This window comes from Notechis scutatus, chromosome 1, assembly GCF_049901735.1.
Source record: "Notechis scutatus isolate UNSWTSFEM ecotype Mainland chromosome 1, rNotScu1.2, whole genome shotgun sequence".
NCBI lineage: Eukaryota > Metazoa > Chordata > Lepidosauria > Squamata > Elapidae > Notechis > Notechis scutatus.
This window is the reverse complement of record NC_142009.1, coordinates 286638492-286656976: the sequence shown is the minus strand read 5'-3', so window position 1 is coordinate 286656976 and position 18485 is coordinate 286638492. Positions and strand designations below refer to the sequence as shown.

At 35.7% G+C, this 18485-nt stretch overlaps 1 protein-coding gene across 4 annotated transcripts in view; it reads right to left on the bottom strand.

The window, feature by feature from the left end:
* Positions 1–18485, bottom strand: part of AKAP6 (A-kinase anchoring protein 6) — a 268358-nt gene that overhangs the window by 203300 nt on the left and 46573 nt on the right. Inside the window, exon 1 of one of the 4 annotated variants that reach the window (XM_087951806.1) lies at positions 5683–6010. The exons of the other annotated variants lie outside the window; for them this stretch is intronic. Within the exon in view, the coding sequence (XP_087807932.1) occupies positions 5683–5715 (33 nt within the window). The 5' untranslated portion in view covers positions 5716–6010. Of the gene's footprint in view, positions 1–5682; positions 6011–18485 lie in introns of those variants that run through there. 4 annotated transcript variants of the gene reach the window in all.

The following is an 18485-nucleotide window of genomic DNA, read 5'->3' as shown; positions in this document are numbered from 1 at the left end:
ACGATCACCTGTTGGTTGTCCTTCTTGTTCTTTGTTTACGATCACCTGTTTTCTGATGAAATTAATGTTGCTTTATGGATCTACTGCCATTCCACTGAAATTGTGGAAATAAGCATGGTTTTATAATCAGAAGAGGATATGTCCTTGAAGTATAAAAATAATAAAATGAGCATCTGCAGTAATATATATGTGCAGCCAATCACTTACCAAATCTTCAGAATTACAAGAATAACAAGAACAACAAAGGAAAGAGCAACAGCATCTCTGATGGATCTCAGCATATTATGCCTGGCTTAGTAAATGTCACTAATCTGTTCCTTCTATTATTTGCAATTCTTTGGATGACCATTTTGGACTACCAGGACCTAGGTATCACATTCCTTGCTGCATCTTTGATTTCTTTGAAATAGTAATAGTAACATTTAAACAGTGTCATTAAAGTTTTGATGATCCAAAAATAGGAAAGAGATCTTGGAGTAAATGTACCTAATTAAATGAAGGTGTTGACACAGTATGCATTCACTGTAAAAAAAAATGGCAAATAGTATGTTAAAAATACTAGGAAGTGCTACTGAAAATAGAGATACCTATATCATATAATTCTCTCATATGTGGTCAGGCTTAGTTTTTGGGGAGGAAAATAAGGGTGAAAAAAATCAGCCTCTGCCTACCAGCATCCATCGGTATTCATCTGGTTAGTGTCCTGTCAGTGTGTGAGAGAGCTGAGGGCTTTTTGGAAAGTGAAACATAATTTGCTGTGTAAGCAAGAAGGAGATAGCAAGGAGCCTGGGTGTAGCTTAGCTCAACTGTTCTGTACTAAAGCTGCTTGTGCTATGAAACTAAAACTGAAACTGCTTGTGTTTTGCATTTGGAACAGATTTCTTTTCAGGTGGGGAGGGGGAGTAGAACTCCTTAGCATCAGAGCATGTTAATAATAATATATGAAATATTAATGTTCTGATGGTAATTTCAAAAAATCCTTTTTTAGTGAGCACCTAGAAGCCAAGAGGAACATACGTGCCAAATTTCAAATTTGTAGGCTTTACAGTTCTGGAGATTTTGTGATGATGCGTATTTTGCTTTTACATATATAAATAAACTGATTGCATCTGGAAGTGTGTGTGCAGTTCTGGTTGTTACAACTCAAAAAGGATATATTGTAGATAGAAAAGGTTCAGAGCAGTATAATTAAGATGATGAAGGGGCTGCAATAGCTTCCCTATGGGGAAAGATTGAAGAAAGGAGCTTTTTAGTCTAGAAAGATGGAAGGTAAATGAAAAAGAGGACAACTGGCTGCAAGTGGATAAACTTAGTTATATCAGTGTTAAATGCCTGCTGGAAGATCTGAAAGACCAGGTTAGAAACAGATCACCATGGAGAACAATCTATGTGGTCACTAAGAATGAAAAACAACTTGATGGCACATCATAATTTATTTATTTTTTTAAGAAAAGAAGCTCATGAAAGAAGAAATGACTGAGGCTTACAAAAGTATGCACAGTGTTGATAAAAGTAGGATAAGTTAGTTTTCTCTTCAAAAGAACTAGAACCAGAGATCACCCAATGAATCCTGGACGATTTATCACAAATAAAAGGAAGTATTATTGTTTTTAGACAACACACAATTCAACTTTGGAATTCACTTCCATGAGATGCAATTCTGGCTACAGCTTGATTGGCTCAAAAATGGATTGGACTAATTCAGGGAAGTCCTGAGGATCGATGACTATTGGCTTTGATGGCAGCAAGACTACTTCGAAGGCTATCTGCTAGTAGAATGGTAGGTTCTTTGCACATTTGGTTGGTCACTGTGACAACTGCTGGACTAGGTCTAGATATTTATTTATTTATTTATTTGTTTGTTTTTATTTAGTCAAGCAATTATAAGATTACAGGTATAAGTATAGACATAGTTATGAGTACATGAAATGGATACATATGAGAAAAATAAAAAGAAACAATAGGACAGGGACAGTAGGCACATTGGTGCGCTTATGCACGCCCCCTACAGACCTCTTAGGAAAGGGGTGAGGTCACTGGTAGGCAGTCTAAGGTTAAAGTTTTTGGGGTTTGGGGAAGAAACCACAGAGTCAGGTAGAGTATTCTAAACATTGACCACTCTGTTGCTGAAGTTGTTTTTCCTGCAATCAAGTTTGGTACGGTTAACCTTGAGATATTAGAGAAACAGGGTAATAAAGATTTCTGTATGCATATAATTGAGAAATAGGTTAAATAAAATATTTATCATACATTGGGCACGATCATAAGAGAGATTGCCCCAAAATTATACATTTTACAAATATGTGTATTTATATCTTAGTTGGATATATTATTGTTTTGAAAGAACAGCCACTGTACGTGCAGTTCTGGCAAGCAGTCTCTTCTAAGACTTCTTTACTACTAAATCCAACAGAACTAGACAGGAATTCACTCTGTGTCAGCTGCCCCTAGAGGAAATGTGCCAAGTTGATGGAATGAAAGATATTTCCGGGTGAGACAACTATGGCCTTGAAATAATGAGGGTTCAAGTAACAAACAGAAAATAAAAACCCAAATAACAAAATGGCATACTAGTCAAGATGTGTGTGTGTGAGAGAGAGAGAGAGAGAGAGACAGAGAGACAGAGACAGACAGAGAGACAGAAACAGAGACAGAGACAGAGAAAAAGAGAGAGAGAAAGGGACAGACAGAGATAGACAGACAGACAAACAGACCATGGGCAATCTGAACAACTCTGTTGGAGAAAGAAGACTTTTAATCAAGCTGAGTTATTTATAACTCAGTGAATATTAATACTGCAGGGTTTCTAAGGTCTGGAGTGAAAGAGGGGGAAAATATGCTTCATGAAAAACTGATTATTTTTAAATTCCAGTCACTGCAATTTCAAATGTTCAGATGTCTGGTAATGCCTTTTCTTTGGATTGTTTCCCCCTAACCAAATCCACATTTTTGTTTCTTATCAGGTTCTGAAACTAAAGAAAAATAAATATATTCCTCTTTCAGTACTAGCTGTACAAGCAGTCCTCAATTTGAAACTATTTGTTTAGTGAACATTTGAAATTACAATGGCACTGGAAAAAAAATGACTTATGACTGGTTTTCACACTTATGACTGTGGCAGCAGCCCCATGGTCACATGATCAAAATGTGGGTGCTTGGCAACTAGCATGTATTTATGACAGTTGCACTGTCCTGGGTCAGAGGTGGTATTCAGCAGATTCTGACCAGTTCTGGAGAACCGGTAGCGGAAATTTTGAGTAGTTCAGAGAACCGGCAAATCCCACCTCTGACTGGAGATTTTACAGTATCCTTTCCCCTGCCACGCCCACCAAGCCACGCCCACAGAACTGGTAGTAAAAAAAATTGAATCCCACCACTGTCCTGGGTTCATAGGATTACTATTTGTAATTTTCCCAGTTCGTTTTTGACAAGCAAAGTCAATGGGGGAAGCCAGAGTTGCTTAACAACCACATGATTAATTTACCAACTGCAGTCATTTGCGTAACAACGGTGGAAAAAAATATGGTCAAGTGGGTCTCAACTCACTTAACAACTGCCCTTACTTAGCAATGGAAATTTTAGTCTCAATTGTGATCCAAAATCTTCTCAACTTGATAGTCCCATTGGTTTTTGCCATATTCAAATCCAAACCTCTGGCAAAGTTTCCAATAAATAAAGTTGACAACTTACTCATGAAGTTGCTTACAGTCAGAGTGCTTACACACTCAAACTGTAGAAATGGTGGAAGACTTTAGGAGAAACTACCACCACCTCTTACAATACTAGACAACACAGTATCAACAGTAGAGACCTTCAAATTTCTAGATTCTATTATATCTCAAGACCTAAAATGGACACCTAACATCAAAAACGTCATCAAAAAAGCACAACAAAGAATGTTCTTTCTGAGCCAACTCAGAAAGCTCAAACTGCCCAAGGAGCTGCTGATACAGTTCTACAGAGGAATTATTGAGTCTGTCATATGCACCTCTATAACTGTCTGGTTTGGTTCTGCAACCCAACAAGACCCACACAGACCAATTAGGATTGCAGAAAAAACAATTACTACCAACCTGCTTTCCACTGAGGACCTGCATACTGCACAAGTCAAAAAGAGGGCTGTGAAAATATTTACAGACCCCTCACATCCTGGACATAAACTGTTTCAACTCCTACCCTCAAAATAATGCTATAGAGCATTGCACACCAGAACAACTAGACACAAGAACATTTTTTCCCCAAATGCCATTACTCTGCTAAACAAATAATTCCAACACTGTCCAACTATTTATTAAGTCTGTGTTACTATTACTATCAATCCTCTCATCATTCCTATCACCCATCCCCTCCCACTTGTGACTGTATGACTGTAACTTTGTTGCTTGTATCCTTATGATTTATACTGACTGTTTCCTAGTATGATTTGATTGCTTATTTGTACCCTATGACTATATTAAGTGTTGTACTTTATGATTCTTGATGAATGTATCTTTTCTTTTTATGTACACTGAGAGCATATGCACCAAGACAAATTCCTTGTGTGTCTAATCACACTTGGCCAATAAAGAATAAATAATTCATTCATTGTGAAATTTTGCTGCAACACTGATCAAATGGTCAGTTATTTCATCCTTTTCACGACAAAATCGTTACAGAAGGTTGCACAGTCCCCCAAATGTTTAGACTGGATTTGGCATTTTTTAGCCACTTATCAAGTCCTTTCCAAAAATCTGGGATAGGCAGATGTTAGTTTTATTTTTATTATTATCAAACTATAGCATCTCCTTTAATATATATATGAACTAAGAAGAGTTATATTATGTATAATATCCATTATTACAAGATACAAATGGGCAAATGTTATAATAACACATCTGCTTACTATGAAATTGATGGATCATTATTGTAACTAGATCATTGTTACCTACTAATTATTTAATTCATTTAACTTGACTTCTGTAAACTTAGGATAATATAGTACACACACTAATAACATAATTGCAATAAATTAAACCCACAATATTTTTATTATGAAATTGTTAAGATAGAATAAAAATGATTCACTATATTTTAGGCCAAACTTTACAGCCAAGACAATGCAGTTGTATATAACAGCAACTATTTTTAATCATACTTTGAATTATAAATAGCCAAGCAACACTGTTCTAAATCTTGCTAAAACACAAGTATTATTTTTCACTGATATTAATCACAGAAGAATGAATCTTTAGATCAAAAGCTTAAAATCCATAGAAACTTGAAAACCTACCCAGAATTTCAAAAAAGGATGCTATGGCAACCCTTCAAATATACTTAATCACACAAATAATTAAGATCATGATAATGTCAACCAGTTACCAGGGAAACTTGATATATTGGCTGTTAAACCAAAAAGAAAGGGAGGTTGGAACTTGTCTTTAACAAGATAGTCTAATGTACTAATTCCTTAAACACCTTGTAATATAGTAATTATTTCAATGTCAAGTATTGTTGACAGAAATTATAGCATGCAAAGGAACAAAGAGCTAAAGGGAAGTTCACAGATATGAAATATGATTCCCTTTAAAAAGCTACAGTACAAAACAGCATCTGCAAAGGTTACACTTTAAAAACTAAGGTTCGCAGATCTGTTTCCAGAATCTATGCTTTGTTAATTAATTCCCACTACCTTAAATATCCTACCTTAATTGTTTTGAAAGGAGAATTTTCATTCATCTATTTAGCAGAAGATTAATAACCCCCCTTCTTCTTCTTCTTGGCCAAAGCAGTTAATTTGAGTTAGCGATTCAGGAAACATGCCAATGTAAAATCCAGGCAAATCACAGTTGGATCCATTTTCAATTGTCGGGCAATTGCTTTTGGTTTGTAAGAAAAACAAATTTAAAATATAATCTTTAAAAATATCAGTGAGCACAACATTATTCCTGAAATTAAACCTAGCTGTTTCTTTGCACAGCAGTTTCTGAGCTACTATAACACTAGAATGTTTTCGCTGTCATAAAGATCTCTGACTCACCAGCCACTTGCCACTTGAAATTAGTTGGGTTATTTTAGTCACTGACATGCATTCCAGGAGAATGTTAGCAGTGCACCAAGATGGCAAAAAGGAATCTAATATAAATCGGTCACTTGGTTACAGTACAAAGCCAATAATAAAGTTTCAAATTTGGATTTATTTCTGGAGAAAGCATTTGTGTCTTGATATGTTTGCAAATTTATGCAGTCTGGCTTAGTAAGAAGCTGAGCTGAACTGTGAGGAACATAGTTCTAAGTAAACATTTATAGGATTTATATGACAAATCGAAACACTGAAAAGCAAGTGTCTCATGCAATCTTTGGGATCTGTGAGCAAACATGATCTGGATTTTAAAGTAAAGCTGGAGAAGTTTTGAAAGCTCTGAGATAATTTTTTTTTTTCAGAGCACCAAAACCAATGGCTGGAAACATTTGCTTCCCTTTTGCAGTGATTCACAATACCAGAAAAATACTAAACTCACACTGGGAGCTGCTAGCTTTTTCAGTACTATTTAATAGTACTATTTAATAGTACCCCCAAAACTTTAACCTTTAACTGTCTACTATCGACCTCATCCCTTCCCTAAGAGATCTGTAGGGGGCGTGCATAAATGCACCAACGTCCCTGTCCTATTGTTTCTTTTTTTTCTAATTCGTATCCATTTCATGTATTCATAACTTTGTTTATACTTATACCTGTTATCTTATAATCGCTTGACAAAATAAAATAAATAAAAATAAAAAAATTGTGAACTGAACTGAAAATAAAATGCTGATATATTTTTCAGCTCAGATGTTTTTGCTGCTTCATTCGAGGAGAAATGCCAAACTACCCTGCGGATATTTTATATCAACAAAGCAAAATTCATTGCAATACATCCTTATTTCCTTGAAGGAAGGAGAACCAACGATTTGGAGATGGGGTGGTGGTGGAATGAAAACTATTAATTCTAGTATTTTGAACTGACTTAATCAAAATTCTTATGGTGTTATTTATTTTTGGGAAAGAAAGGTTCATGAAAAACAGACCACTGTAGAAGTTTCATCTATGACTTTCAAGACCAATATTATGCATTCTGAGCTAAGATAAGCTATCACTCTCACATCTCAGCTGACATTTTAGTGGTATAATATAATTGATTAAGTAGAACCAACGTTTTGAACTAAACCCTTTTCTTCATATCTTTCAGAAAACCACAAAGTAGATTCAGTAAGCCTGCTGCAATAAAGTATCACACTGAATTTTCATTCCCCCACCCGCTTCTGAGAGATTAAACAATCAGACAGATTAGCTTTTACTCTTAAGGATTTAATCAAGTGGTGTTTGTTTGTTTTTTAAATGTGCATTAATAGTGGTGAGACTGGCTCAGCTAGTTCCTCACCCTCACAATCCATCTTTGTAAGGGTGATGGTTACATTCCTTTCATATCTAAGCAATGGGGTTACATCACTCTGAATGAGCTATATAAAAACAGCTGTTACATTCCACATTTGTGGACCTTTATCTTATTATTCAGCTGTGCCTTCCAGACAAGTAGGAGTGCAATGAAATCGAAACTACTGGGACAGGAAGGGTAGGATCACACCAGGCCTGCAAGTGAAGAGTTAAGCTGATGTGTGAGGAGAGTACCTAGCAACTAAAGAATCAGACCAGCGACATGACTACTACTAGCTCGTTTGATAACTAGGATTGTGTCTGCCAGGAAGCTGCTGCATACTGTTCATTTGCCTTTGTACAAAATGAAGAAGCTTGGTTTGCTTAATGCAAGTGTGCACCTCATCAAGGATAATTATGACTCACCCTCTGATGGAGAAGAATCATATTATCCCTGCACAGGCCTATTACTTAGATTTCTTTTCTGGTATAACCATGGAATTAAAATTCATTGAGAGTCCAACCTTTTCCCAAGGAATTAAACTGAAGCCAGTCTCTTATCACCAAGAAGACCATATGGGACTAACCAGATTAGCAGTGGAGGCCCCACAACACCTTCTCTAATTATAAAGATACTCCAAAATTTCAGAACAACAACATCATGGATACATGGTTCCTGTATGGCAGTAGAGAGCAGCTTGCTACGCTGAGCTGTAGACTCATATACTGGAAGAAGTGATTCTATACAGATGAAAATTTATTGTTCAGCAAATATTTTAGGCTGGCTTTACATTTATAAGCAGCTTCAGGCTTATGAAACTGAAGTACTGAAAGTTAATTATAAGTAACATCATTGGTGACATATGTTTTTATTTGCAAGTGAAAAATGTTTACTGATTATTATTTTTCTAAGTGTATTTTATATTCCTAGTTACCAGCTTGGCCCTTGTAGATTAATTTAAATTTCATAGATTTTATAACTTGAAAATGATAAATTAAAGTAAGATTAAAAGTATTTAACCAACACAACATCTATGCATTACACCACTGCTTTTCAATGACTATTATCAGGAACATAATTAGCAATATGTGTATTTGACCTCTATTTCATTTCTTTCTGGTTTCATTTACTGTTTCTCCCTGCCCCCAGTCACACACTTATAATAACCCATCTGTTCTAATAAACTGATCCACAGAAACTTACATCAGAATTCTCAACTTTTAGACTGCAACTACGGAGGAGTCACAATCAAATCTAAGAATGGTTACAAATTGGGACCAGTTATGAAAACTTCATCCTGTTCTACCCAGACACCACATCCAGGCAGATCAAGCAAGGCCAAATTCTTATTTGCTCCAGCTTTGCACAAATTCCTATCCTCCTCACCTGGTTGGATACACAGGAATTAGAAAGTTGTATTGTTATTCTTCAAGAAGTAGCCAAGTGGTTGGCAGTAAGCAGAATATTTCATGAAAAATGGGAAAAAATGGCTTACTTGCATTTTTCATCTTGGCACAGTGAAACGTTATGCAGAACAATACTGCAGTAGATACTGAATTAATTAAAGAACAATTATTTGTATACTATTTTCAACTCATAAAATATTTCTATGGTCTTTTAGAGTTGCCAACTCTAGAAAGGGAGGGGGAGTAGTGTGGCAGCTTGCAAACCAAAACTGCATTCCATAAATGTTTTCAAAGATAATAACTAGATGACCGAAGTTTCTGCCGTGCAAAATTCTAACTGGAGAGCATGATAGATGACTCTTGGCTATGGATGTGTCCCATTGGAGAATATGAATTATGATACACCCAGGGGGTGGGGGAAAACCAGGGTCAAGGGTGACAATGAATGATGTGTCTCAGAGTCAGTTATACCCAGGCAGTGTCGGATCTTTTAATTCCCAATAAATCTTTTTGAAGTTTTGGAAGTTTGGCTTGAGACTCATGATTTAAATGGGGTTAAGTGCCAGAATCCTGACAACTATCTCTCCTAGTGATTCTTTAATGGGTACTTGCTGGTGCATGTGATAAAATGTTTCTGTGGTGACATGTAGCCCAGATCCCCAGGAGAAAGGGGCTGCATTCCAGAGGGCCAAGAGATGGTAAAGTTTAGAAGATTTGTTTGGGTGAAAGAGGGTTAATATAGAACCTCCCTAGAAGTTCTCAGAATATCTCTTTAATGATTAGTTGCTTTAATTTGGCAAGATATTCTGAGAACAATAAAGGAAACTGCATAGAAGTAACTCAGTGTGTCTTTCTTGGTTTTTGGAGCCTTCACCTGCAGGAGGCACTAGCACTGTGCTGCCAGACAAGACACTTCTTTTGGAGGGGAAGAGAAGGCAAATAGAGTCCCAGACTGCTGATTGGGAGGCAGTGGAGAAATAGAAACATGCATGGAAATATTTGAAAGAAAAAACAGTGGTGGATCCCGTCACTGGTAGAAGAAGGAAGAAAATCTGTAAGAAGCTATATTCAGGAAGTAGAGCTGATGGGACGGGCTATTCTGCAAAGTCTCTGCTTCTTCTTTACTCCCTATCTTTCTAGGATACATGATCCCAGAAGCAACAACTTGCAAGAAATACATTGTTGTCTTGCACAGAGTGTAAAACACACCAAAATCTCAGAGGTAGTGTCTGAGAATTGGAAAAAATAATAATAAGTGGTTCAGTAGTCCCTTTTATCAAATTAATAAGATTAAGTTGGAGCATGTCACTTCCACAAGGCAAAGCAACACTGTTAGACATACTGACTGGGTATTATCTGCTAAAGCATGATTTTAGACAAGTATGGTATAAAAATCCATTTGATTTTGATTTTTTTTAAAAAAAGGAGGGAAAACAATTATAATGAATCCGTGTTTTCTGTCAAAAAAGCAAATAGCATGTGATGACAATAAAGATGAATCCATCCACATTTAATTTAGTCAAAAATACCTCAGCGCATAGCTTGGGTTGCTATTCTGCTAGAATACATTTTAAAAATTGTTTGTGGGGTGGACAGATTCTATTCTATTCTATTCTATTCTATTCTATTCTATTCTATTCTATTCTATTCTATTCTATTCTATTCTATTCTATTCTATCTTATCGTATTCTATTATACTCTACTCTGCCCCTCTCTACTCTACTCTCGCTGGGGATATTGTACAATGCAAATGTATCATACATACATAAAATTAAAGTATGGCATTTAGAAAAAGCTTACAGGAAATTCTTGATTTTATTCTAGAGACACTAGATGGTGCTGTGATACAATTGCAGTGGAATTGTTAGTCTTTTGCACAGCCATAGATAATCTCTTGTGAGTGAAACAGACTTTTTCTTCCTACAGTTTTCAGAGAAAGTGCATGATCATATGCTTTATTTGCAAAGAAACAGAATGCTCAAAACAGGTTATTTATTCTGAATTAAGTTGTTTTGATTGAAACCCCTGAACAGATTATATGATTTGAAATTTTCCTTCATACTAGGACCCAAATAACATTAACATACAAATTCAACTCTTGGATTTAAAATACTTTTATTAATAATAATAGCAATTTAATTAATATTCTTCAGATGTGTAGAACACTCCATAATGAGTTAAGAAATTGGGGGGTCACTTCTCAATGATTAAATCTATTTTTCAGGACAGAGGAACAGAAACCTCCAGTGACATTGGTTAAGCATCTTTAATATATCTTTAATATATCTACATTCTTAAATGTTTCCTTTTCCTTTTCCTTTGCTTCCCTTGCTGTAGTTTATATTATACTTTATATAAAATAAAATATTAAAAGTATATGTAAAGGCTAATTCTCTTCATGTTGAATATGGATGTTTTTTGTAGTCAGTGGCTGTGTTCTCCTCCTTGTTTCCTGCATTAAAAACTGTATTAATATAATATTTATTCAGAAAAGCTTATATCTTGCAATGATACCTCTAAAACCATCCATCAGCGATATCTGCCTGTCCCAAGTCTTTGAGAAGGACTCGATAGGTGGATAAAAATGCTAATCCAATCTAAATATCTGACTAGCTAGGTGTGAAACTATAATCAGAATCAGACTAGAGCTGGAAGGAACCTTAGATATCATCTAGTCCACCCCCTGCTGGATTAGAGTAATAGTTATTCTTTTTGAATCCTGAGCTTGTCTTCTGGGATTTTAGCTATACCTGCCAGCTTAGTGTCATTTGCAAACTTGATGTTCCCCTTCTATTCCCTCATTTAAGTTATTTATGAAGATATGGAAGAATACTGGGCCTAAGACAGAACCTTGTGGTACCCCACTGCTTATTTCCCTCCATGTAGATGTAGTACCATTAAGGACTACTTGCTGAGTATGGTTTGTCAGCCAGTTACAAATCCATCTAGTGCTGATGCTGTCTATACCACATTTTTCTAGTTTACCAAGAAGTAGGTTGTGGTCTACTTTGTCAAATGCCTTGTTCAAGTCTAAATATACTATGTCCCCAGCATTTCATTGGTCCATTAATTTAGTCACTTTATCAAATAATGAAATAAGATTGGTTTGGCATGATCTGTTTTTAACAAACCCATCCTGGCTACTAGTTATAATTTTATTTGTTTCTAGATGTTCACACAGATCTCAGATCACACAGATCTCACAAAAACACAGATGTGTTTTTTGATCATTTTTCCAGTATCATCCCAGGTATTGATGTTAGGCTTATTTCCTATGTCTGTTTTTTGTCTCTCCATTATTATTATTTTTTGAAGATGGGAAACACATAATCTCTTACCAGTCCTCTGGTAGTTCCCCGGTGCTGCATGTAATCCATCAGGTCCTGGTGATTTATATTCATCAAGGTCAGACAGGTGTTCTCTTACCACTTTCTTGCTTATTTAAATTTTTATTTCTAGTCTTTCTTTTAAGGATATGTTTTTGGAAGTTTGGGCTATAGTTTCTTTTTGTGCAAAAACTGGTGCAAAAAAAGAGTTAAGCATCTCTGCTTCCTTTCTTCCTCTTAGATCATTTAAGAATTTAAAAATTCCTAAAGAATTAAAATAAGTAAACTTTTTTCCAAATGTTTAGTTGAAAAAAGAAACTGAAAAAAATTGAAAAAAGAAATACATAAAAAATGAAAAAATAGTTTTATTTAAAAATTGAAAAAGACTTAATTGAAAAAAGAATTAAAAATTAAAAATGATATTTAAGAGTTTAAAAAGATTAAAATTTAAACAAAGAATGGAAAAATTGAAAAAAGAAATTAAAAAATTTGAAAAGGAATTTAATAAAAGATCCAGAGATTTTAAAAATTTAAGAATTTACAAGATTTTGGCCTTTGATTTTGGCACTTGATTTTTGTTGGAAGTCTCAGGCTATTTTCTAGGAAATGCTTTGCTCTTAACCCTCTACTTCCTGTCTTGAAAGTTTATCCCTTTCTTCCCTTTCCACAATTGTTTTGTACTTATCCTTTTCCTCTCTGCTTTCTTGCCCTTTGGTTGCCTGGCCATTGCCAGGGTTTTTGGGTATGATCTGCTGATGTGGGCACTCTGCTTAGCTGGTCCACTGCATAGAATCATAATAAAAGAAAGTGAAGACTTGATTTTGGCAGCTCAAGAGCAAACTATTTGAACTAATGGCAATCAAAGCCAGAATTGAAAAATCATCAAATGATTCAGAATGCAGATTGTGCAAAGAAGTTAAAAAAAAAAGTAGATCATATACTCAGCTTGTGCAATAAAATTACACAAACTGATTACAAATAACAGTATTACACAGTTGCTGAAATGATTAACGGGAACATCTATAAAAACTATCATGTGCCAATAATGAAAAGTTAGTGGAAAAATAGTTGAAATGAGCAAGTTAAAATTTTGTGAGATTATGTAACACTGCAGAGTTAACAATTATTGATGAGAAAGACAAAAAAGTCTGAATAGTGAACTTGGCAGTCCCTAGGGACAGCAAAATAGAAAAGAAAAAACTGGAGAAAAGTATCACAAAATACAAAGACCTGCAAATAAAAGTGAAGCAACTGTGGTGACAGAAAGCAAAAATAGTATCATTAGGTGCCTTGGGCACTATCCCAAAACACTTGGAGTGTAACTTGATCACCACTGACATTGACAAAGTCACCATCAGCAAAATGCAGCTTTATTAGAAATAGTTTACATCCTTGAATGCAACATCTACCTATCCCCATTCTTTAGGAAGGATTCCATGGGTGAATAAAAATACAAAGTCCAGTCTAAACATCTAACTGACTATGTGAACCCTCCTCTTTTTCTTCTTCACTCAAGGCATAACAAGGCCAATATCAGCTAAAGAACTGGCATGTGGCATAAAGAACTGGCAATGAACAGTTGCAGGAACTGGGCTTGGCTAGTCTAGTAAAGAGAAGGACCAGGGGAGACATGATAGTGGTCTTCCAATATTTGAGGGGCTGCCACAGAGAGGAAGGGTCGAGCTATTTTCTAAAGCACATGTAGGCCAGACAAGGAATAATGGATGGAAACTGAACAAGGAAATAAGGAGAAACTTTCTGACAGTGAGAACAATCAACCAATGGAACAGCTTGCCCTTGGAAATTGTGGGAGCGCCACCACTTGAGACTTTCAAGAAGAGATTGGATTGCCATTTGTCAGAAATGGTGTAGGGTTTCCCACTTGGGCGGGGGGTTGGACTAGATGACCTACAAGGTCCCTTCCAACTCTGATTATCTGTTAAATCTGTTAAATCTGTTATTTCAGATTATTGTGAACAGATAGCAATAATGTTAGTTTTACATGCGGCCATTTCAGAAACACGAGAAATATATTTAAAGGACTGAAAGCCAGTCACATAGCTAGTTGTTTCATTTTTAGTCTTCTTTTTTTGGTTTTAATGCTAAAAAAAATTGGCATTTTTTTCTAAGAGGAAAGAATACATAAAACAACCATTTTTTAAGAGATCTCTCTAGTGCTGATGGCTAACATCAGCTCAGGTTTCAGCCATTTCTCAATTTTTACTAACTTAATATTCACTTGATCCTTAAAAGGCAATGGACTAGAAGAATATTTGTGGGATTTTCTCTCATATATGTCAAGTTTAACTGGCTTTATTCATCTCCGGGCATGTGTTTAAAGACATGATGATTTCAAATTAGATAAAGAATAAACTGCACTACAAAATATGCTTTCTATTTCTCTATCAATGTTTCTCAACCTTGACAAATTTAAAATATGTGGATTTCAGCTCTCCATGCTGGCTGGGGAATTCCAGGAGTTGAAGTCCACACATCATAAAATCCCCAAGGTTAAGAAACACTGTATATTCATCTGAGAGGCTTGAAGTGGATATGTACTCTCCCTGATCTACCACCCTAATAAAAATGATTCCAGATAACATGGAAAGCAACCAGTTTTTAACCAGTTCTCACTGGTTGATAGAAATTGGGAAGGTGCCACAGCCAACAGTAAACTGTAAGTTCTCTTCTCCATGCAGGTGTAAATGTTTAAAGTTTGCTAAACACCGCAAAAATAGCTTTTGAATAGTGAAATTATCTTTCTCCCAAGTAGCTGAATGTCTTGGACTAGCATTACCATAAATTAAGATGTTGTAATACCATTCAGATGTTGTATTGTGATAAAGTGGTTCTCTTAGGAGGTGACCAGCAATTTATTATAACAAAATGTCTATGCCATTTTAAAAGTATGAACTGTCCTTCCCAGAGGTGGTATTCACCAGGTTCTGACCAGTTCTGGAGAACCGGTAGCAGAAATTTTGAGTAGTTCAAAGAACCGGTAAATACTACCTCTGACTGGAGATTTTACAGTATCTTTCCCCTGCCACGCCCACCAAGCCATGCCCACAGAACTGGTAGTAAAAAAAATTGAATCCCACCACTGGTCCTTCCCCATTTCCTCTTCCCCACATGCTATAGAAGTATTTTTTTTCTGACAGAAAAAAACACTGGAAAGAGAGTCTTCACCTTGAACTATTTGCTTAATTATTATAGCTTCCTTCTGGTAAGGATAGGCAAACCATGTATGTTATTTCACTTTCTGGATCTGCATTCCAAACCTTTATTGATGCATTCATGCATCTCTGCAAATGATTATCTGGTCTCTCTGGTAATCTTAAAATATTAGCCTTTAATTGTATAGTCAACTAACAAAAAATTTCATCATTTTCTAGAATTTGCATGAGAGAATAGCCTTAGTAAGACCACATTTAGAATACTGAATCCAGTTATGGTCACCCCATAACTGGAAAGAGTTTGAAGAAGAGCAATAAAAATGAAAAGCAGGATCAGGGATGACATGATAGCAGTCTTAAAATACTTAAAGGGGTGTCACAAGGAAAAGGGGGACAACTTATTTACCAAAGCACCTCTAGGCAGGACATGAAACAATGGATGGAAACTAACCAAGGAGAGGTGCAACCTAGAACTAAGGGAAAAATTCCTAACAGTGCAAACAATTAATCAATGGAACAAACTACCTTTGGAAACAGTGGGTGCCCCAACACTGGAAGCTTTTAAGAAGAGACTGAACAGTGATCCATCAGAAATAGTATAGGTCTCCTGCAAAAGTAGGGGATTGGACTAGATGACCTCCAAGGTCCCTTCCAACTCTATTACTGTTAGTGTATGTTTATAAATATAGACTAAACACAAAAGTTTGACTAAAAAGGTGCATGTTCACAATAATTTGACATCAGATTAATGTTACTCTTGTTTGAACCAAAGAATCAGAACAGAAGTGGGTTGACTTCTAAATATATCACCAAAACAATGTACTGATTGTATACTGTAAAAGAAGAAGACTCCAAATACGTGATGCTAACAAATTTGTTTCTCCTCACACACTATCATTTGTAATCTCTCCCCTCCACTATATGCATCCTTAAAAAGGATTATCTGTCCACAGATATTTCCTTAGTTATCCCTGCTTTAATCTTCAAATCTTAACTACTGGTTAAGATTTGCCAACTATTTTATAAATTAGCCTGTGGGAGAAGAAAAAATTATCATATGCTTACGCACATACAGTGGCTTTAAGCAGCCTCACATATTAACTAGGACAGCATTCAGCTTTAGGCTATATAGCAAAGGGTAAGGAAGACATAAGAAATATCCAACCAATAGGTTACAAAGTGGTCAATGTCTGGAATACCCTACCTGACTCTGTGGTTTCTTCCCCAAATTCCAAAAACTTTAACCTTAGACTGTCTACTATTGACCTCACCCCTTTCCTAAGAGGTCTGTAGGGGGCGTGCATAAGCTCACCAACGTGCCTACCATCCCTGTCCTATTGTTTCTTTTATTTTTCTTATATGTACCCATGTATTCATAACTATGTTTTTACTTATATCTATTATCTTGTAAGCAATTGACAAACCAAATAAAATAAATAAATAAAAATAAATTGCATAGGGAAATGAGGGTGTGAGAAGTGTTGACAAAAATAATATCTATAACTATGCATAAGCAAAAGGAAGGAAATGCTATTCTGGTACTTACAGTTTCATAATGCATTTAAAAATCCAATTTGCAAAGATTTTCCAAAAGGAAAGTTACTAATCCAAATGTACAATCATGTGCTCTCATTTATTTTCTTGTTACCACCTACAGACATCACCTTTTATCAAAGACTTCCACATTTCAAAGAACTTTTCCAAGTTTTTACGGATACCAACTTTGTTTGTCTACTTCAACTCAAGCTCAGCATATCATTGAGAATCTTAGTAGAGAGTCAGTTTAGATATATATTGTTTTTCTGGTAGAAACATTTTAAGGCATTTCTACTGATGTACCAGAGTTTTAGCATTAATCCCAAAGAGCACATAGTGAGTTAGTCTAATGCAGCATCCTTGCTTTCCTGCAGTGCATCTGCTTTGTCATACAACTCACTATGAAGCAGCTTCTGAGAGGAAAAATACCCTCTGATCTTTGCCAGTGTTTCTTCTCCGCTCTCTCAGAGGTTGCAAACATAGCTACAGACTTACGGTATTTAAGACTGATAGCAGATGTGTTCCAATGTAATAAGGCAATGTTTCTGCTTCTTCTCTTCTAGAATTATTATTATTAAGAGGATGTCTAACATTGGTTAATTGTACACAAACCAAATCAGCCTCAATGATCTCTAATTTTTCAAGTTTTGTTATAATGTGATTTTTAAAAAACCCTTATTGAAATAAAATTCAGGTCAATTAGCTCTAGTTTAATTTTTATGCCATTCTCCTATTTCCTATTTTATGTTTTTAAAAATTTTCTTGGTTTTATAGATAAAAGTTAATGTGTATTTTCACTGCACACTTCTCAGAGTCTCTTGGTAAGCACATGCTTCAATTTATAATCTTAAACAAACAAATAAAATAGATGTGAAAGTTCCAGAGGGTACCACTCTCCTGGGCTAGACAACTGAATTCCAACTTCTTCTGGGCTTAAATATCGACATTTTTAGAAGTGCTGGTGATGGAGCAATCAGGAGCAAAAACAAAACAAAACAAAACATAGGCCTCTTCTGAATATGACTGCACATTCTGGCTTAGATTTGAAAAGATTTCTAACTACATTCAGTTGAATGCCTGAAGTCTTCTTCCAATGGATCTGATGGGGCCATATTCTGTCTGGTCTCCCTTTTACTATTTGACTATATGGAGGAAAACATGGTCCTCAAAGTAGCATGGAGCAATAGGATGGTTAATAAAACTAAAAGCCAGGGCAGAGTAGTCTATCGAGAGTGAGACTAAATCTCCCTAACTACCACTGCTCCTTTATCTCCTCCTATTCTGTGAAAAACATTTCCAATTGCCATTATAGTATAAAGACAAAAAATTATGATAAGAATCAAAAGAAGCAATTTTTCATGAGAGTACTCCAGGCTGAGAAAGAATCAGCCCTCTCTACTAATACTGAAGCTCTGATCTGGAGGAGGAGGAGGAGGAAGAGATGACAGTACAATGATCATAAGAAAGACCTTTTTTTGTCCTCAGACTCTAAAGCAAGGGTCTTCAAACTTGGCAAATTTAATACTTGTGGACTTCAACTCCCAGAATTCCTGAGCTAACATGACTGGTGAAGGAATTCTGGGAGTTGAAGTCCGCAAGTCTTAAAGCTGTCAAGTTTGAAGGCCCCTGCTCTAAGGAAAGAAAGTGAAATAA